The sequence below is a fragment of the Chlorocebus sabaeus genome, chromosome 20, assembly GCF_047675955.1.
Source record: "Chlorocebus sabaeus isolate Y175 chromosome 20, mChlSab1.0.hap1, whole genome shotgun sequence".
NCBI lineage: Eukaryota > Metazoa > Chordata > Mammalia > Primates > Cercopithecidae > Chlorocebus > Chlorocebus sabaeus.
The window spans coordinates 119,736,536-119,758,496 of record NC_132923.1 but is presented as its reverse complement, the minus strand read 5'-3'; the positions used below and the strand labels follow the sequence as shown (position 1 = coordinate 119,758,496).

At 45.1% G+C, this 21,961-nt stretch overlaps 1 protein-coding gene across 1 annotated transcript in view; it reads left to right on the top strand.

The window, feature by feature from the left end:
- The window catches only part of PADI4 (peptidyl arginine deiminase 4), a 54,954-nt gene that overhangs the window by 689 nt on the left and 32,304 nt on the right, over window positions 1-21,961 (top strand). Inside the window, exon 2 of the mRNA XM_007980316.3 lies at window positions 20,676-20,856. Coding sequence (XP_007978507.3) covers window positions 20,676-20,856 — 181 coding nt within the window. The remainder of the gene's footprint in view (window positions 1-20,675; window positions 20,857-21,961) is intronic.

Below are 21,961 nucleotides of genomic sequence, written 5' to 3'. Positions count from 1 at the left end.
ATAATACTCACATCACGGGCTGGTTATAGGAATTCAATGTGAAAAAATGTGCAAATGTCAGTTGAGTACTTAGCACAGTGGTGGGCCCATCCCTGGTAGTTTTTATTCACTCATTTAACAAACGTTGTTTGCCATATGCCCTGTGGCAGGGTCTGGGTTAAACAAGAGAGTTGAGGAACGCTCTCAGGGAGTGTGCAGGGTCATTGTTATTATTGTAGAACAGGAATTAAAAGGAATTTAAAAATGTGTAAGCAGAAACTCAGCTCTGTGTTCAAACAAACAAACAAACAAAAAACAATTTTCCCTGAAAAAAAAAAAAAAAAAAAGCTACAGTCCCTTGAAAATTAACTGCCTGTTTGTTTTTTGTGGCTAGGGAGCCTTGTTGCGCCTCCTTTCCCAGGCACGGTGAAGACCCCGTTTCTCTAGCTGTGCAGCTGCAAGGCCACTAGACAGATACACTCAAGCCATAAAACATGTTTTTCCTTAAAAAGTAAAAAATAGGCCGGGCGCGGTGGCTCAAGCCTGTAATCCCAGCACTTTGGGAGGCCGAGACGGGCGGATCACGAGGTCAGGAGATCGAGACCATTCTGGCTGACATGGTGAAACCCCGTCTCTACTAAAAAAACATACAAAAATCTAGCCGGGCGAGGTGGCGGGCGCCTGTAGTCCCAGCTACTCAGGAGGCTGAGGCAGGAGAATGGCGTGAACCCGGGAGGCGGAGTTTGCAGTGAGCCGAGATCTGGCCACTGCACTCCAGCCTGGGCGGCAGAGCGAGACTCCGTCTCAAAAAAAAAAAAAAAAAGTAAAAAATAATATAATGCATGTCTCAATTAAATAACTGTCTTTATTTCTTTCCACCTGCACAGATCTCCCCCCACCCTGTGAAATGCTTAAAATATAACTTAACTCTTTGTTCAGGGCTCGGTCTTTTTAAATGTGAATCCGACTGAGCCAGTGCACCTAAATAATAAATCCTCCTCCACCCCTCGGTCTCTCTGATTCCTGAATTATCCTGCAACGATTGCTGTTGTCAGGAATAGGAGTGGTTGCCCCTGGCTTCCCCATCCCAGGCTGGGCATCGGTGGCCCTAGAATGGTGCCCATAGGAGTGTCAGGGACATTTCCTTGAAAGTGTCACTTGCTGCCTGAGGCCCAGCTGCCAGATAACAGCAGTAAATATCGGACGGTCTCCCAGGGCCACATGGGGGAGGCAGGAGACCAAGAAGTTGGGGAGAAAAGGAAAAAGAAAATCACCTGACATCATTTGAGGCACCTGCAACTCCTCCGAGGATGAGTGTGGAGGAAATGACAGGGCCTCTCCCAGCACGTGCAGGCTAACCCTCTACCCAGCGGCCTCTCCCAGCACGCGCAGGCTAACCCTCTACCCAGCGGCCTCTCCCAGCACGCGCAGGCTAACCCTCTACCCAGCGCCCAGGAGTAGTGATCAAGATCACAGGTGCTTCCTCTGGCCCTGGAGAGGTGGGTGGACAGCTGGTCAGGGTTGGGCAGAGAGGAAGGCACTGCTCATTTCTCCCAGAAATGATGGGGACTCTGGAGTTCCCAGGTGCCTCGAAATCCTTCTTTTCTCCTCCTTCAACCACACACCGAGCCCTGTCACTCTACCCCCTGAACATCTCACATAACAATGGCTAATATTTACATCACACTTCCTACATTCGACTCATTCAACGGCCTTGGGAGGCAGTTAATATTGTTATTCCCATTTTATAGAAGAGGAAACGGAGGCTCCAAGAAGTTAAGTAACCCACCTCAAGCCACACAGCTAGTAAGTAGGGGAGACAGGACTCAACCCAGGCAGCATGACTCTAGGACCCTTCTCTCTCCCCATGGGTCCCCAGTCCAGCCCTTCCTGTCGCTTCTTATCTGTTCCTAACATAGCCCCAGATAGTACCTCCCTCCCATCTCCTGAGCAGCCATCAGCCTCTTCCTGAACCACATAGGTGGGAGGGCCACTCCCCCCTCACCTCCACCCACATATGCATACCTCCATACCTTCCCTCAAGCCATTCTTTCTGTCCCCAAAGTCAGGAACCCGGGAGGCAGAGGTTGCAGTAAGCCAAGATTGGGCTACTGCACTCCAGCCTGGGCGACAGAGTGAGACTCTGTCTCAAAAACAAGAGACAAAAATACCTACCCGAGGGTCACATAAATTAAACGTGGCAAGCCGGGTGTGGTGGCGCATGCCTGTAATCACAGCACTTTGAGAGGCCAAGACGGGCAGATCACTTGAGGCCAGAATTTCGAGACCAGCCTGGCCAACATGGGGAAACCCCTTCCCTACTAAAAATACAAAAAAATTAGGAACCATACCATGATGCACAGGACAGAATAAATAAACCATTATGATGGCCAGGCACAGTGGCTCATGCCTGTAATCCCAGCACTTTCGGAGGCAGAGGTGGGCAGATCACAAGGTCAGGAGATCAAGACCATCCTGGCCAACATGGTGAAACCCTGTCTCGACTAAAAATACAAAAATTAGCTGGGCATGGTGGTGCGCAGCTGTAGTCCCAGCTACTTGGGAGGCTGAGATAGGAGAATTGCTTGAACCCAGGAGGCAGAGGCTGCAGTGAGCCGAGATCATGCCACTGAACTCCAGCCTGGGTGACAGAGACTCTGTCTCAAAAAAAAAAAAAAAAAAAAAAAATTAGATGGGAGTAGTGGCACATGCCTGTAATCCCAGCTACTCAGGAGACTGAGGCACAAGAGTCGCTTGAACCTGGGAGGTGGAGGTTGCAGTGAGGGAAGATGGCACCACTGCACTCCAGCAAGGGCAACAGAGTGAGACTCTGTCTCAAAAAGAAAAAAAAAAAAAAGTTAAAGGTGGCAAAGCCAGGACTGTCTGACCCTAAACCCACCCTGCTTCCCAGCACACCCTGCCCTCAAATGCTGTGGAGTGGACCCCCTGGGCACTGCTCCCTGTGGGCAGAGCTCATTCAGCTTCCAAAGGATTTGGTAAAGGCCTAGAAGGAATGGGGGTCCAGCAGGTGCCAACTGCAAAGGGCAGTGGGCATTCAGAAGCTGCCATCCATGGTCTCTCTTCTTCCTCCCAGGGTCTCCTTCTGAATAGGAGACCACTTGATATGACAGTGGGGAGCCTGGACAAGTCTGTTTGTGGCTCTGAGCCTCGGTTTACCCATCTGTAAAATGGGAAAATTAACACCCCTTGCTGGGTTATGGCAAAGATTAAATTATATAATGCACACCAAGTGTCTGGCAGAGGGGCCCCTTTCCAATGCAAATCAAAGAAAATGACTAAGGTAAATGTCAATCCTTTTCAGAGGTTTATTTCCAAGGTTGGAAAAGAATACAGAAACAGAAAAATTCTGTGGTCTGTGCTTTTTCCTAAATGGGTCTGGGGACTTCAATATTTAAAGGGAAAAGAGTGGGTATTGGGCCAGGTGTGGTGGCTCACGCCTGTAATCCCAGTACTTTGGGAGGCCGAGGAGGGAGGATCACCTGAGGTCAAGAGTTTGAGACCAACCTGGACAACATGGTGAAACCGCATCTCTACTAAAAATACAAAAAATAGCCGGGCGTGGTGGCGGGCACCTGTAATCCCAGCTACTTGGGAGGCTGAGGCAAGAGAATCACTTGAACCTGGGAGGCGGAGGTTACAGTGAGCTGAGATCGCACCATTATACTCCAACCTGGGCAACAACAGCGAAACTCCGTCTCAAAAACAAACAAACAAACAAACAAACAAAAACAAAGAGTGGGTATTGGGGGAAAAAGGAAGAAAGACAAAAAAGGTGGGTAGATAAGAGGCAAGTGGTTGCATTCTTTTGAGTCTTTCATCACTTTCACTGAATACATTCTCCGTGTGAGGCGGGGAGAGGAATAGCCACTTATCCCTTGAGCTCAGTGAATCTATATTGTCACATAAGATAAACATAGAGCAAAGGAAGAAATCAGATATGCATTTGTTGCAGGTGAGCAGAGGTATGACTTTGATTTCTGTCCTTTGTTCCATGCCTGTGAAGATAAGCTATTCACCGACATTGTCAGGGTGAAATTCAACAGAACTGGTTCAGGAGAAAGATCTCAGGGCTCACAAGGAATTTCCTTGTGGGCAAATTGTGAGGGAGGTATGTAGCCTTTTTTTTTTTTTTTTTTTTTTTTAATCTTTGTAGCCATCTCATTTAGAAACAAAATGGGACTGGGCGCAGTGGCTCACACCTGTAATCCCAACACTTTGGGAGGCTGAGGTGAGCGGATCACAAGGTCAGCAGATTGAGACCATCCTGGCCAACATGGTGAAACCCTGTTTCTACTAAAAATACAAAAATTAGCTGGGTGTAGTGGCACATGCCTGTAGTCCCAGCAGGGTGAGGCAGGAGAATTGCTTCAACCAGGGAGGTGGAGGTTGCAGTGAGCAGAGATCTTGCCACTGCACTCCAGCCTGGGCGACAGAGCGAGACTCTGTCTCAAAATAAATAAATAAATAAATAAATAAATAAATAAATAAATAAAAATAAAAAGTAAGAAAGAAAATCGGGCCAAGTATGTTGGCTTATGCCTGTAATTCCAGCACTTTGGAAAACCCAAGCGGGCGGATCACTTGAGGTCAGGAGTTCGAGACCAGCCTGGGCAACATGGTGAAACCCCATCTCTACTAAAAATACAGCCAGGCATGGTGGTGTGTGCCTGTAATCCCAGCTACTCAGGAGGCTGTGGCACAGGAATTGCTTGAACCCTGGAGGCGGAGGCTGGTGACAGCGCGAGACCCTGTCTCAAAAAAAGAAAAGAAAAGAAAAAGAAAGAAAGAAAGAAAAATAAAATGGGAGGCAGGTTTGCATGACCCAGTTCCCAGCTTGACTTTTCCCTTTGGCTTAGTGAGTTTGGGGTCCTGAGATTTATTTTCCTTTGGCAGTAGTGAGGACTGCATGAGTCTCCGTGTGTGAGGGTGGCAGACACTGAGTGCCGCCCTCATGGGGGTGGTTGGTCAGGAGTTGGCAGATGCTGGAGTTGGAGGAATGATGTCGCTGTCTGGGGCTCAAGCTCCCAGTGCTGGCTGTACGGAGGGTATTGGAAGTTACAAGAAGATTCAGCTCTGGATGGTCTTATGATAACACACATGGGTCACAAGCATGAGGGCATGCACACGCCTGGTGTGAACCCCCAGATGTTTATGAAAGTTCCTTGTTTAGGAACTGAGAGCATCTGGAACACACACAGAGGAAGCACACACATCTTAGAGTCAAATCCCAGTGGCCCAGTTCCCAGCTGGCCCTTACCTCTCTGAGCCTCAGTTTCCCCATCTAGCAGAGAGAGTGGTTATAAAGGTGCCAGACCCACCCATTTGTGCCAGACCCACCTGTTTGTTCCCCTCTTGAGGAAGTCACATAGGACAGAGTGGGCTGAGGCGGACCTAGTCCCTCAGTCCACCTGCCGTGCGCCCCTCAGTCTCCATTGTCTTTTGAGCCCTTTATTCATTTTCTTGGTGGGCCAGACACATGGCATGTCCCTCTCCTGTCCCCATCCTCTGACCACAGTGCCCAGGCAGTTGGAAGGCCTGGCTTATCACTGAGGCTTTCAGAGAATGAAGAAAAACAACAGCACATAGAACCAAGAGAATGAGCCTCCGGGCTTTGGCAGAGAAACAAGAGCCTTGGTTAAGTTTTGGTTCGGCCAGGTAGGTGTATCATAAATGGAGGCACCTGAGCAGAAAGGCACCAGTGCCACTGGGGCATCTCCTGGCTGGAAACTGCCCACTGCACTCCAGCCTGGGTGACAGAGCAAGACTCTGTCTCAAAAATAAATAAATAAATAAATAAATAAATAAAATAACCCCCCTACCCAGTAACACCCACCCCGTCTCCCCGGCCCTGCCCCCAGCTTCTGCCTGTGGCTGCATTTCAGCCGGGCATTCAGCAGAAGCTGTGGGACTGCATGACTGGGGCAGAGCCTCAGTGTGCTCATCTGTAAAATGGGAAGAGGGATGCCGGCCTCACAGTAGCAGGACCTCACAGTGCTGCTGTGAATGTTCAGCTGATGAGACAATGGGTGTAGAACGCCAGGCTCACAGTAGCTCTCAACAAATACCAGCGTATGCATTCTCTCCAGCCTCAGTTTCTTCTTCATTTGTAGAAGGGGAACTCCAATAGTACCTATGTCATAGAGTTGTCATGGAGATGCCTGTAGAGACAGGGTTTAGCCATGTTGCCCAGGCTGGTCTCAAACTTCTGGACTCAAGCAATCCACCTGCCTCAGCTTCCCAAAGTGCTAGGGTTACAGGCATAAGCCACCATGCCTGGCTGTGTGTATGGCTTTTCTGCATAAGAAAGTAGCAATAACAATGCGTGCCACAGACATAATGCTTTTTTTTTTTTTTTTTTGAGATAGAGTCTTGCTCTTGTCGCCTAGGCTGGAGTTCTATGTTGAGATCTTGGCTCACTGCAATCTCCACCTCCCAGGTTCAAGCGATTCTCCTGCCTCAGCCTCCTGAGTAGCTGGGATTACAGACACCCGCCACCACACCTGGCTAATTTTTTTGTAAGTTTAGTAGAGACGGGGTTTCACCATGTTGGCCAGGCTGGTCTCGAACTCCTGACCTCAGGTAATCTACCCTCCTCGGCCTCCCAAAGTGCTGGGATTACAGGCGTGAGCCACCGTGCCTGGCCATCATAATGCTTTATTTATTCTGTCCTGTGCATCATAGCATAGTTCCCTCAGATTCCACTCAGAAATCAGGGTAATTCAACAAACTTGTATTAGCATCTTCTTTGGCAGTGGTTCTCACACTTGAGTGTGTATCAGAAGCATCTGGAGAGTCTGTTAAAACAGATTGCCGCTGGGCACTGTGATTTATGCCTGTAATCCCAGCACTTTGGGAGGCTAAGGCAGGAGGATCACTTGAGGCCAGGAGTTCGAGACCAGCCTGGGTAACATACTGAGACTCTCATCTCTATAAAAAATTTTTTTAATTAGCCGGATGTGGTAGTGTGTGCCTGTAGTCCCAGCTACTAAGGAGGCTGAGGCAGGAGGATTACTTGAGCCCAGGAGTTCAAGTCTGCCGTGAGCTATGATTGTGCCTCTGTACTCCAGCAAGAACCCCTCTCCAAAAAACCAAAACAAACAAAAAACACACATTTCTGGGCCCCACTCCTAGAGTTTCCAACTCAGTAGGTCTGAGCAGAGCCCAAGAATCTGCATTTTTAACACATTCCCCAGTGAGGCAGATGCTGCTGTTCTGAAGATCACACTTTGGGAAGCACTGGTCTTTAGGAAGTGCTGGATGCTGGGCACAGCAGGGTGGCACCAACGCAGAGAAAGAGGCAGTCATGATGTGGTAGGAATGGCACCAGGCTGGGCTGCAAGAGGACCCAGACCTGCCATTATCAGCCGGCACCCAGACACGTCACTTTGCCTCTCTGAACCTGTTTTCTCATCTGTAAAAGAATAACAATGGTTCACTCATAGGATGATTGTGAAAACAAAGGTTAATGGTCACACAGAGAAAGGTGACTAGCTTGTCATCTGCTGCAGGTATGTGAACGCCAACTCAGGCAACAGTGTCAGGACGGGAGAAGGTGCCAAGACCGAAATGTCACTGAGGATGACAGAAATTCTAAACCTCAAACTCCCAAACGGAGGCGGGGAGACTAACCTGACTGCTGAGTGTGACTGAATGTCTTGATCAGACTTCCCGTGACTTTGAGCTGTATATAAACATTTTTATATTTTCACCTTTTGCCGTTCATATGCACACAAGGCAAAAATTGGTATGCTTTTTTTTTTCTTTTTCTTTCTTTTTTTTTTTTTTTTGAGACATAGTCTCGCTCTATCACCCAGGCTGGAGTGCAGTGGCGCGATCTCGGCTCACTGCAAGCTCCGCCTCCTGGGTTTACGCCATTCTCCTGCCTCAGCCTCCTGAGTGGCTGGGACTACAGGTGCCCGCCACAATGTCTGGCTAATATTTTGTATTTTTAGTAGAGACGGGGTTTCACAGTGTTAGCCAGGATGGTCTTGATCTCCTGACCTCGTGATCCGCCCGCCTCAGTCTCCCAAAGTGCTGGGATTACAGGCGTGAGCCACCGCACCCAGACTTTTTTTTTCTTTTCTGTGGAGACAGGATCTCGCTATTTTGCCCAGGCTGGTCGAAAGCAGTCCTCCCACCTCAGCCTCCCAAAATGCTGGGATTACAGCGTGAGCCATTGTGCCTGGCCAGCACGCTAACTTTTTTTTTTTTTTTTTGAGACAGAGTCTTGCTTTGTCGCCCAGGCTGGAGTGCAGTGGGGCATCTCGGCTCACTGCAAGCTCTGCCTCCCGGGTTCACGCCATTCTCCTGCCTCAGCCTCCCAGTAGCTGGGACTACAGGCGCCCACCACCACGCCCGGCTAATTTTTTGTATTTTTAGTAGAGACAGGGTTTCACCGTGTTAGCCAGGATGATCTCGATCTCCTGACATCGTGATCCGCCCGTCTCGGCCTCCCAAAGTGCTGGGATTACAGGCGTGAGCCACCGCACCCGGCGTTCACGCTAACTTTTTAAAAAATCTACTACCACATGCCCCTTGCTTTTTCTTTTTTCTTATGAAGATGCTGATTTTGGTTCAAGTGTTTTTTTGATTGCCTGCCACTTTTCCAGACCTCAGCCATCATATCACACTCAAGAGTACAGGGTTTTACCTAGGATCAAGAGAGAGACAAACAGAGGCGTGGCGTGGTGGCTCATGTCTGTAATCCCAGTACTTTGGGATGCCAAGATGGGAGGATCCCTTGAGCCCAGGAGTTCGAGACCAGCCTGGAGATAAGGAGACTCCATCTCTACAAACAATAATTTTTTAAAAATTAGCCAGGGGTGACAGCATGTACCTGTGGTCCCAGCTACTCAGCTACTCATGAGGCTGAGGTGGAAGGGTCACTTCAGCCTGGGAGGCTGAATTGCAGTGAGCTGTGATTGCGCCACTGCACTCTAGCCTGGGTGAGAGAATGAGATCCCATCGCTTAAGAAAAGAGAGAGAGAGACATTCAAAGACAGAGGGTGTATTAGTTTCCTGTTTGTTAAAAGAAACACAAGACAAATTAAATTTAACAGTTTAGTAGAGCAAAGAACAAAATTAGTGAATCAGGCAGCCCCCCCTACCCAAACCAGAATAGGTTCAGAAAGACTCAGGAGCTGCCACATGGTTGAACAATATTTATGAACAGAAAAAGGAAACTGACCCACAGAACACAGAAGCGAGGCTCAGAAACAGCTGGATTGACGACAGCTCGGCATCTGCCTCATTTGAACATGGTTTGAACAGTTGGCTGCCTGAGATCGGCCAAAACAGTGGTTGGTATAAAAGTAGGTCACGGGTTGTTTACACCTCCAGTTAGGTTATAGCTTACTATGTACAAAGAAACCTTTCAGCCGAACTTAAAATACGCAAGGAGGCAGCTGTGGGGTAAACTTAATATAACACATTGCTGCTGTAACAAATCACCACAAACTTAGTGACTTCAAACAGCACAAATTTATTACCTTCCAGTTTGCAAGATGAGTTGTCCAAAAAATGAATCTTACTTGGCTAAAATCAAGGTGTCGGCAGGGCTGCGTTCCTTCTGGAGGCTCCAGAGGAGAACTCATTCCTTGCATCTTCTAGAGGGGCCCACATTCCTTGGCTTGTGGCCCCTTCCAGCAACAGCATCACTGTGATCTCTGCTGCCATCACCACAGTTTCCCTGACTCAGACCCTCTTGCCTCCTTCTTATAAAGAACTTTATATTACCGGAAAGTGGTCCCAATCCAGACCCCAAGACAGGGTTCTTGGATTTTGCCCAAGAAAGAATTCAAGGTGATCCATAAAGTGAAAGCAAGTTTATTAAGAAAGCAAAGGAATAAAAGAATGGCTACTCCATAGGCAGAGCAGTCCCAAAGGCTGCTGGTTGCCCATTTTTATGGTTATTTCTTTATTATATGCTAAACAAGGGGTGGATTATTCATGAGTTTTTGGAGTAAAGGGTGGGCAATTCCCTAAACTGAGGGTTCCTCCCCTTTTTAGACCATATAGGGTTACTTCCAGGCATTACCATGGCATCCGTAAACTGTCATGATGCTGGTGGGAGTGTCTTTTAGCATGCTAATGTATTATAATTAGTGTATAATGAGCAGTCTTCTCTTGTCATCATCTTGGTTTTGACGCGGTTTGACCGGCTTCTTTACTGCCAACTGTTTTATCAGCAAGGTCTTTATGACCTGTATCTTGTACTGACCTCCTATCTCATCCTGTAACTTAGAATGCCTAACTTACTGGGAATACAGCCCAGCAGATCTCAGCCTTATTTTACGCAGCCCCTATTCAAGATGGAGTTGCTCTTGTTCAAATGCCTCTGACACTTGTGGTTACATTGGGCCCATCTGGCTAATCTAGCATAATCCCCCCATCTCAAGATCATTAACTTAATCACATTTGCAAGTCTCCTTTTCTGTGTAAAGCAACATATTCACAGGTTTCGGGGACTAGTCATCTTTGAGGTCATCTTTGGGGTCATCTTTGGGAGACCATTGTTCTGCCTACCACAGAGGGTTGATCTCATTTTAAGGAAGAAATTCCTTTTGGTTGGAGTGATAAAGGGAGGATTCAATGGCAGAAGACCCACTGAGATGGGCCTTCGGGGCTGGATTGGATTCTGCAAGAAGGATGTGGGAGGGGAGAGCCCTCCAGATGAGGGACAGGTGATATGGAAAGCCTGGGAAATGGGAAAGTAGGGGGCAGGTGCAGGGAACTGTGGGCCATTCAGTCTGACCATAGCACAGGGAGAGCAGCAAGGGGGACCACTAGGGGCCAGGCCAGGGCCCACTCCCACTCTCTTTACGAAGCAGAGATCCAATATGCCTAACCCTGAGTTTGGGAAAGTGACTTCACCTCTCCGTACCTCAGCTTCCTCATCTGTAAAATGAATAGTACCCGCCTTACAAGCTGGTGGTGAGAACCAAATTAGTTAATGTGTGGAAAGAATGTGAACAGTGCCTGGAGCAGAGTAAATTGCCTGTAAGTAATTGCTTTCATTTAAGAATATGAAATTGATCCCAGCACTTTGGGAGGCCGAGGCGGGTGGATCATGAGGTCAGGAGATCAAGACCATCCTGGCTAACACGGTGAAACCCCGTCTCTACTAAAAATACAAAACTTAGCTGGGCGTGGTTGCGGACGCTTGTAGTCCCAGCTACTCGGGAGGCTAAGGCAGGAGAATGGCGTGAACCCAGAAGGCGGAGCTTGCAGTGAGCCGAGATCGAGCCCCTGCACTCCAGCCTGGGTGACAGAGCAAGACTCCGTCTCAAAAAAAAAGAATGTGAAATTGACTTCGTGAGAGTAGAATGAGAGCCCAAGCCCGGGTGGGCAGGAGATGGAATGAAATCTCCTCTTCTGTGTACTTCAGACCTCTCAGGTTCTTCAAAGGCTATGTCAAATTCCATCTCCTGAAGGATCAACATCAGAATGTTAGTCATTGTCTTGTAAATCAATGAAAATGACCAAGACAAGTCTCAATCATTTTAGGAGGTTTATTTGCCAAAGTTAAGGACATGTGTCTGGGAGGCAGGTCTTTGCCCTTCTCCAAAGATGATTTTGAGGCCTTGGATATTTAAAGGAGAAAGGGTGGATATTGGAGGAAGAGGAAGAAACGTTTTTAATGTGTGGGCGGATAAGAGACAAATAGTTGCATCCTTTTGAGTCTTTGATCAGCCTTTCACTGAAAACACAATTTTCTTGTGAGGCAACATAGAGGAACAGTCACTTATGTGTTCATCTCACTCAGTGAATCTGCATTTTTACATAAGATAACATAAACATAGTGGAGAGGGAGCACTTAGATATGCATTTGTCTCAGGGGAGCAGAGGGATGACTTTGAGTTCTGTCCTTTGTCCTGTACCTGTAAAGATAAGCTATCAGCCAGGGGTGGTGGCTCATACCTGTAATCCCAACACTTTGGGAGGCCAAGGTGGGTGGATCACCTGAGGTCAGGAGTTTGAGACCAGGCTGACCAATATGGAACCCTATCTCTACTAAAACTACAAAAAAATTAACTGGGCATGGTGGCATGTGCCTGTAGTCCCAGCTACTTGGGAAGCTGAGACGGGAGAATTGCTTGAACCTGGGAGGTGGACATTGCAGTGAGCTGAGATCGCGCCACTGCACTCCAGCCTGGGCAACAGAGTGAGACTCCATCTCAAAAAAAAAAAAAAGAAAGAAAAAAGAAGATAAGCTATAAATTTACATTGCTAGGGAGACATTCAACAGAACTGTTTTAGGGTAAAGATCTTTGGGGCCCACAAGAAATTTCCTTATGGGCCAATTGTGAGGGAAGTATGTAGATTTTTATCTTTATAGTTATTTTATTTATGAATCATGAGAGGCAGGTTTGAGGGACCCAGTTCCCAGGACTCTTCCCTTTGGTTTAGTGAGTTTGTGGTCCCAAGATGTATTTTCCTTTCACAGTCTCTAAGTGGTAAGATTCATTTTCTTCTAGGCAATTTATGTCTTCTTCCTCCCTGCCTCCCTTCCTTCTTTCTTTCCTTCTTCTTTCTCTTTTTCTCTCCTTCTCCCCTTCTTCCCCTCCCACTCCTTCTTTCTTCTGGTATACTGTATTAGCTAACTATGCTGTGTAACAAATTGTCCCAAAACTTAGTGGCTCAAAATGATAACATTTATTATATCATAATTTCTATAGGTCAGCAATCCAGTATGGCTTAGCTGGGTTCTCTGCTCCAAGGTTTCTCATAATCAGGGTATTGATAGAGCCATAGTCATGCTAAGGCTCGACCAGGGAAGGTGCCACTTCCAAGCCCACTCAAATGGCTGTTGGTAGGATTCAGGGCCTTGTAGGGTGTTAGAACCTCAGTTCCTCCATGGCTGTTGGCTGGAAGCCTCCCTCAGTTTCCTGACATGTTGGCCTCTCCATGCCACAAAATGGCAGCTTGCTTCATCAAGGTGAGCAAGCTAAGAAGGCAAGAGACAGGCAGAGAGAGAGACAGAGAGAATTCTATTGTAACCTTATGACAGAAGTGATATTCCAGCACTCTTACCATTTTCCATTGGTTAGAAGGAAGTCAGTAGGTCCAGCCCATAGTCAAGGGGAGAGAATTACACAAGGGCGTGAACAGCAGAGATGGGAATTATTGGGGACCATCTGAGAAGTCTGTCTACTATATATTTCTCCTGTATTTTCCTAATTCTTTATAATGAATACATATAACTCTTAATATAAAGACAAATATTCAATACAAAGATAAAAATAGAAAATGTAATCCTAGGCCAGGTACTGTGACTCATGCCTGTAATCCAGCACTTTGGGAGGCCAAGGTGGCGGATCACTTGAGTCTAGGGGTTCAAGACTAGCCTGCATGACCTGGCAAACCCCATTTGTACAAAAATACAAAAATTAGCTGGGTGTGGTGGTGTACGCCTGTAGTCCTGGCTACTTGGGAGGCTGAGATGAGAGGATAGCTTAAGCCCAGGAGGCAGAGGTTGCAGTGAGCTGAGATCACACCACTGCACTCCAGCCTGGGCAACAGAATGAGACCTCACCTCAAAACAAACAAACAAACAAACAACAAAAACCCAAAAACCACACATAATCCTAAGTGTTTCTGTGACCTTATATGGAAGGAGTTCTGCCTCTCTAGGGAGTCTCCACTGTGAATCCACTAAGATTTATTAGCTATTCTTTTGTGGGTATTTAGACCATGTTTCATTGTTCACATTACAGAAAGGGTTATTCTGAACTTTCTTGAACATGTCTCCTAATGAACACATGAAAGAGATTCTCCAGAGTGTCTGCCTAGGAATTGAATTGCTGGGTTTGGGGTTGGCTAATAACACCAAGTTGGGTTTTTTTGGGCAAAAATGGTTAACTTCACACTCCAGTAAGCAGTACGTTAAGAGTTTCTGTTGAATTGTACCATCTATAGTGTTATTTTTCACCAATTGAGTGGGTATAAAATCCTATTTCTTTATGGTCTTGACCTTTTCATTCTCTTGTTAGTAAGGTGAAGTGCCTCTTCATGTTTTCATATTGATTTGCCTAAGTTCTTTAAATAGTCTGCATGCTAAGCCATGTTGGTTTTATGTTGTAAATATATTCTCCTTAGATTGTGCTTGTATTTTTACTTTATATTGTCTTTCAATTAACAGAATTTATTTTCTTTTTTAATTTTTAAATTGATTTTAATTTTTTAAAAACTAGATACAGGGTCTTACTATGTTGTCCCAACTGGTCTTGAACTCCTGGCTCAAGTGATCTTCCCACCTTGGCCTCCCAAAGCACTGGGATTACAGGCGTGAGCCACTGAACCTGGCCTATTTATTTACATCTAGTTTAATTTTTTGATCTTTTCCTTCATGTTTACTGGTTTTGTGTCTTGTTTCAGAGAAAGCATAAATATGTTATCCTGTATCTTCTTTTAGAGATTCAAAGTTCTGACTTTCACATTTAAGTCTTTATCTGTCTCCTGCTGGTTTCTGTGTGTGGTGTGAGGCTGGGATCAATTTAATTATTTTTCCAATTTAGTATTTTCTATATGAATGAGCAATTGCTCCAGCAACATTTATGGTATAGTCTCTACTATCTCCAGCCATCTGCAAGCCTATTTCTGTCATAGATCAAGTCCTATCTCCTTTAAGTTTTATCCTTCCTTTGTCTTGGCCTGAGTTGTTAAAACCCCATCTTAAGTTCCATGGCTTTATAGGAAGTCTTATACCTGGTTGAGAAAGTGCCTCACTTTTTACTACTTTTCTTTACAAGTACCTTGACCAACTTAGTTCCTGGATTTCTCATGTAGATTTAAAAATCAACTGATCAAGTTCCATGAGAAACCCTAAAATTCCACTGAATATATAAATCCACTGGAGAGAATTCATACCTTTATGGCAATAAGCCTTCTTAACCATATACATAGTATTTCTATTTATTTGGATCTTCTCTAATGGCTTTCAATAAGGTTTGAATATTTTCTTCATAAAAATCTTATACATGTTTTGCTAGATTTATCTTAGGTACTTTACAGTATTTTTTCCTTTTGTAAATTATATCTGTTTTTTAAAAATTGTTTTCTTCTTGAAGAAATGGTTTGCTAGAAAAAAGAAAAATATTTGTTTCCTATTTATTGCTGATGTATAGAAATGTAATTTATTTTTTCCTCTTTATTAGTCACCTTATTAAACTTTTGTCTTTTTATTTATTTTTAATTTTCAAAAAAGTTTAATTCACTCTTCTGGGGTTTGCAGACAACTGTATTTTCTGTCAATATTGGAAGTTTTTTTCTTACTTTTCACTCTTTATATCTTTTACTTTATGTCTTTTTTTCTCTTGCTGCAGTGGTTAGAATCATCCACACAAGGTCAAAAAGATGTGAGGGTGGGTATCCTTACCACGTTCCTGATTGTTTGTTTATTTATTTATTTATTTATTTATTTAATTTATTTATTTTTTAAAAACAGAGTCTCACTCTGTTACCCAGGCTGGAGTGCAATGGCACAATCTTGGCTCACTGCAACCTCTGCCTCCCGGATTCAAATGGTTCTCATGCCTCAGCCTCCCCAGTAGCTGAGATTACAGACGTGCACTACCCAGTTAATTTTTGTATTTTTAGTAAAGACAGGGTTTCACCATGTTGGCCAGGCTGGTCTCCAACTCCTGACCTCATGTGATCTGCCCACCTCAGCTTCCCAAAGTTCTAGGATTACAGGCATGAGCCACTGCGCCCAGCCCCATGTTTCTGACTTTAAAGGGAAGGTTTTCATATTTTCCCTGTTAAACAGGATGTTTTCTGTGGGTCTTTTGTTAACCTTGTATCAACTCTCTACAGGGAAAAAAAAAAAAAAAAAATCTGCCTTATCTTCAGTAATTTGCTTTCCTAATATTTTTTTCTCTTGATCAGTGTTGCCAGAGATTTGTCAGTTTTATTGGTCTATTCTAAGAACCAACTTTTGGCTTTATTGATTTGTTTTATTATTTCACAGATTTCTTCCAACTTTATTTTATTTTGGGAGATTACATTACACTTTCTTTTTCTATTAATTTTCAACTTTTACTTTCTTTTTTAGAAATATAAACATTTAAGGCATAAAGTCTCACTTTTACATCTCCCCAAAAATTTTGAAAATGGTATTTTAGTTATTGCGCAGTACTAAGTATTATTACTTAATTTCCATTTTTAATTGTCCTTTGACTTGTGAGTTATTGAGATGTCTGGTTTTAAATTTCCAAATGTATGGGGCTTTTAAAAACATACTTTATGCTAGTGACTTCTAATTAGTTACCTAATGATCAAAGAATATGCTATTACCCATATATTACCTATCCTTTAATGTTTGTTGAAACTTACTTTACGGTCAATTACATAGTCACTTTTTTAAATGATCCGTGACCCATGTGTGCTGTGCTTGCGAAAATGTATATTTGCTAGTTGTGGGATACACAATTCTATATATATCCACTAAATCGAGTATGTTAGCAAAATCTGTATCATTACTAAATTTTTATCTGCTTAATCTATTGTTAATTGAGAAAGAAGAGTTGAAATCTTCAACTCTGATGGTGGTTTTGTCAACTTCTTTTCCCTATCAATTATTTCTATTAATGTTTGCTTTATACGCTTTTTTTTTTTTTTTTTTTGGAAACACAGTCTCACCCTGTCACCCAGGCTGGGGTACAGTGGTGCAATATCAGCTCACTGCAACCTCTGCCTCCCAGGCTCAAGTGATCTTCCCATCTCTGCCTCCTGAGTAGCTGGGACTACAGGTGCATGCCACAATGCCTTGCTAATTCTTTCGTATTTTTTGTAGAGATGGAGTTTTACCATATTGCTCAGGCTGGTCTTTAACTCCTGGGCTCAGGCAATCCGCCCACCTCGGCCTCCCAACGTGTTGGTATTACAAGCATGAGCCACCACGCCCAGCCTTGCTTTACATATGTTGAGGCTGTTATTAGATACATACAAGTTTAGAATATCTTCTAGGTAAGTTAAACTGTATATCATTAGGTTGTAATCCTCTCTATTGATAACAATCTGTTTTGTCTAATAATCTATTCTTTTGATATTAATATATCCATCCCAGCTCTCTTTGGGTTAGCATTTGCTAAAAATTTTCAACTTTTCTGGGTCTTTATATTTTAGATGCGTGTCTTGTAAAGAGTATATTACTGGATTTTGTTTATTTAATGAAAACTCTCTTTTAACTGGCAATACTAATCCTGTTACACTTACTTTTATTATTTACTTTTTTTTTTCTTTTTGAGACGAAGTCTTGCTTTGTCGCCCAGGCTGGAGTACAGTGGTGTGATCTTAGCTTACTACAACCTCTGCCTCTTGGATTCAAGCAATTCTCCTGCCTCAGCCTCCCAAGTGGCTGAGATTATAGGCACGTACCACCATGCCCAGCTAATTTTTGTATTTTTTTTTTAGTAGAGACCGGATTTCACCATGTTGGCCAGGCTGGTCTCAAACTCCTAACTTCAAGTGATCTTCTTGCCTCAGCCTCCCAAAGTGCTGGGATTACAGGAGATTATTTACATATTTGAATTTGTTCTTACTAATCTTTTATTTCTATTTGTCCAGTTTCTCCCTATGTGGACTTTTACTCTTTCCTCGCTTTTTTGGAATGGAGTTCTCCTATTTATGTTCTTATTATTGCATTTTTCCCAAGTGTAGAAATTTATAAATGCTATTTCTATTCTTTTGGTGAATACCTTTTGTTTTTATTTTTTATTTTTTTTTATTTTTTTGAGACAGAGTCTCGCCTATGGCCCAGGCTAGAGTACAGTGGCGTAACCTCCGCTCACTGCAAGCTCCACCTCCTGGGTTCACGCCATTCTCCTGCCTCAGCCTCCCGAGTAGCTGGGACTACAGGTGCCCGCCAGCACACCCGGCTAAGTTTTTGTATTTTTAGTAGAGATGGGGTTTCACCATCTTAGCCAGGATGGTCTCGATCTCCTGACCTCGTGACCCGCCCGCCTCGGCCTCCCAAAGTGCTAGGATTACAGGCATGAGCCACCGCGCCTGGCCTATTTATTTTTTTTTTTAAAGACAGGTTCTCACTCTGTTGCCCAGGATGGAGTGCAGATGTTGTGGAGCACAGAATCGTGGCTCACTGCATCCTTGACCTCCTGGACTCAAGTCATCCTCCTTCCTTAGCATTTTGAGTATCCATGACTACAGGCACAAGCCACCATGCCCGCTAATTGTTTTATTTTTTGTAGAGACAAGATCTCCCTATGCTGCCCAAGCTGGTCTTAAATTCCTGGGTGCAAACGATCCTCCTGCCTTGGCCTCCCAAAGAGCTGAGATTATAGTCATGAGCCACCATGCTCAGCCAAATACTTTTAAAAGTATAGACCAGGCACATAAAAGTTTAGGCCAGGCACAGTGGCTCATGCCTGTAATCCCAGCACTTTGGAAGACTGAGGCAGAAGGATCGCTTGAGGTCAGGAGTTTGAGACCAGCCTGGGTAACGTAGCAAGACTCTGTCTCTACAAAAAACTTTGAAAAGTAGCTGGGTGTGGTGGCATTCACCTGTAGTCCCTGCCACTTGGGAGGCTGAGACAGGAGGACTACTTGAGCATAGGAGGTCAAAGCTGCAGTGAGCTGTGATCACGTCACTGTACTCTACCCTGGGTGACAGAGGGAGACCCTGTCTCGAAGAAAAAATAAATAAATAAGTGTAAAAAATCTAGAGTTAAACAATATCTTAATTCCCCTTTTAATCAGGGATCTCAAAATACTTCACCTCTCTCATCCTCCTGCCAAATTATATTCTGCCTTTTTTATCCCACAGTTATTTTATGACTTTTTTGTATACAATGTTGGTTTAGATTTACTAAAATATTTACCATTTTATTTGTTCACCATTCTTTCTTGCACTTCAGATCGTTCTTACGACATCAGATACCTCCTTCCTAAACTATGCCTTTAGAAATCGCCTTGGTGAAAGTCGGATTTTAAAATATCTGTTTTTGTTCATCCAAAAATATCTTTATTAAGATATTTTTTGGACGAGTGAACAATTCTAGGTTAACAGTTAAAATTGACCCTTGAATAACATTGCGGATAGGACCGCTGACCCCCAATGGAGTTGAAAATCTGCGTATAACTTTGACTCTCCAAAAAGTAACTACTAATAGACTACTGTTGGCGGGAGGCTTACCAGTAACATAAACAGTTGATTGACAGATATTTTGTATGTTACATGTATTATACACTGTGGTCTTACCACAAAGTAAGCGAAAGAAAAGAAAATCATAAGGAAGAGAAAAGATATTTACTGTTCATTAAGTGGAAGTGGATCATCATAAGGGTCTTTAGCCTTGTCTTCATGTTGAGTAGGCTGAGGAGGAAGAGGGGTTGGTCTTGCTGTCTCCGGGGTGGCAGAGCAGGAAGGAAATCAGAGTAGAAGTGGACCCACACAGTTCAAACCTGTGTTGTTCAAGGGTGAACTATTTCCCAAAATACTATAAAGAGATGACACAACTGTTTTTTGGATGTCACTGTTGTTGACAAGTCTGCTTCCAATCGAATTATCTCCTCCTAGATAATCTGACTTTCCTTTCTGAATGCCTTTAAGATCCTCTCTGTCTTTGATATTCTTCACTTTGACTACTGTGTATGTGCATGTGTGTGTGTTTATGTGCATGTGGAGAGGGCTAATCCTTGAAGATCTACCTTATTTCTCATGAGCTCAGCAATGCTTTAAAACGTATATTTTTTCCACGATCCTGTTGTTTCTTAAGAGGAAGATCCTTCAGAGTACCTGGTCTGCCACAATTCCAGAAGCAGAAGTCTATGATGCTTTGTACGTGCACAGTCCTGCGTATGCACAGTGGCATGGTGGAAACCTCTGGGTGCACACATCCCTCCATGCCTACATCCGTATGTGGGAGCCGTTAGTGTGCACATCCCTCTGCTAGTTTTCTAGCTGAAATGCAAATCCTTCAGGTCAGGGGATTCGCTTTCTGTCACTCTCATTCCCTCCTGACAACCTTACAGTACTTACTCCCCACGGTCAGAGTAAGCACTGGCTGCTGTCTGGTTTTTTTACCTATTGGGAAAAGGAGTGTTAGTCAGGGTTCTCCAGAGGGACAGAATAATACGGTGTGTGTACGTGTGTGTGTGTGTGTTTATTAGGGAGAACTGGCTCATACGATCACAAGGCAAAGTCCCACAATCTGCAAGCTGGGGAAGAGAGAAGCTGGCAGTGGCTCAGTCTGAATTTGAAAGCCTCAAACCAAGGAAGCTGACAATGCAGCCTTCAGTCTGTGGCCAAAGGCCCGAGAGCCCCTGGCAAGCCGCTGGTGCAAGTCCCAGAGTCCAAAGGCCAATGAACCTGGAGTCTAGTGTCTAAGGGCAGGAGGAGCGGGAGGAAGCATCCAGCACGGGAGAAAGAAAGCGGCCAGAAGCCCCAGCGAGAAAGGGGATCCCACCTCTTCCACCTGCTTTTGTTGTAGTCATGCTGGCACTGAGGGTGGGTCTTCCTCTCCTGGTCCACTGATTCAAATGCCAACCTCCTCTGGCAACACCCTCATAGATATACCCAGAAACAATACTTTGTGTCCTTCAGTCCAATCAAGTGCACACCTAATATTAACCATCACAAGGAGAAATGCTGGGAGAGCCATGGCGGGCCCAGCCCCTCCTCACCGCATCCTCTGCTTCTCCATCTGTCTTATCCACAGCTCTGCCCCTGAGGACTGCACGTCCTTCAGCATCAACGCCTCTCCAGGGGTGGGCGTGAATATTGCCCACAGCCCTCCAGCCAAGAAGAAGTCCACAGGTTCCTCCACATGGCCCCTGGACCCTGAGGTAGAGGTGACCCTGACGATGAAAGCAGCCAGTGGTAGCACAGGCGACCAGAAGGTGAGTGTCATAGCTGTGGGATGGCAGTGTGGATGGATTTCAGCAGGGCAGCCACTCGCACTCTGTCCTGCCGTAATCCACAGCACCAACCTGGCAGAGCCTCTTTCCCTGTGCAAAAGCTCATGATGGCTTCTTCCAGCCATAGTGTCCCCGAGGACAATAATATACGGCTGCTGGGGGTTCATGGAGGTCAGGGTTTAGATTAAACTCTATTCAGCAAATCTTTAGTCAGTACCTAGCATGTGCCAGACGCTGCTAGACACTGCCAGGCACTGGGAATCCAGAAATGAACAAGACAGCTGAGGGTGCAGCCCTCATGGGCTCATATAACCTGTGAGTGGTGGTGTCAGAGAATCTACTGGTAAACAAACAATTGCAAATGATGCTGAGTTCTGTGGAGGCCACAGACAGGTAGCCCCATGAAACGCTGGTCCATGCTCCTGAATCGGTTTCCTGTGTCTGGTGTAGAAGATCACCATGGTGGCTGGGCACAGTGGCTCATACCTGTAATCCCAGCACTTTGGGAGGCCGAGGCGGGTGGATCACCTGAGGTCAGGAGTTTGAGACCAGCCTGGCCAACATGGTGAAACCCCATCTCTACTAAAAATACAAAAATTAGCCAAGCGTAGTGGCGAGTGCCTATAATCCCAGCGACTCAGGAGGCTGAGGCAGGAGAATCGCTTGAACCTGGGAGGGAGAGGTTGCAGTGAGCCAAGATCGCACCACTGCACTCCAGCCTGGGTGAAAGAGCGAAACTCCATCTCAAAAAAAAAAAAGAAAGAAAATCACCATGGTTTGCTTAAAACAACAGAAACGTATCCTGTCACTGTTCTGGGGTTCAGAAGTCTGAGGTCAAGGTGCCAGCAGGGCCAGATTTTTCTGGAGGCTCCAGGAGAGAGTAATTATTTGCCTCTTCCAGCTCCTGGGGGCTGTCTGACTTGTGGCTCTATCACTCTAGTCTGCTTCCATGGTCACACTGCCTCTGCCCCGTCTCTGTGGAATCCCCCTCTGCCTCTCTCATAAGAGCACTTGCCATGGGATTTAGGGCCCAACTGGATAGTCCAGGGTGATCTCCTCATCTCAAGATCCCTTTTTTTTTTTTTTT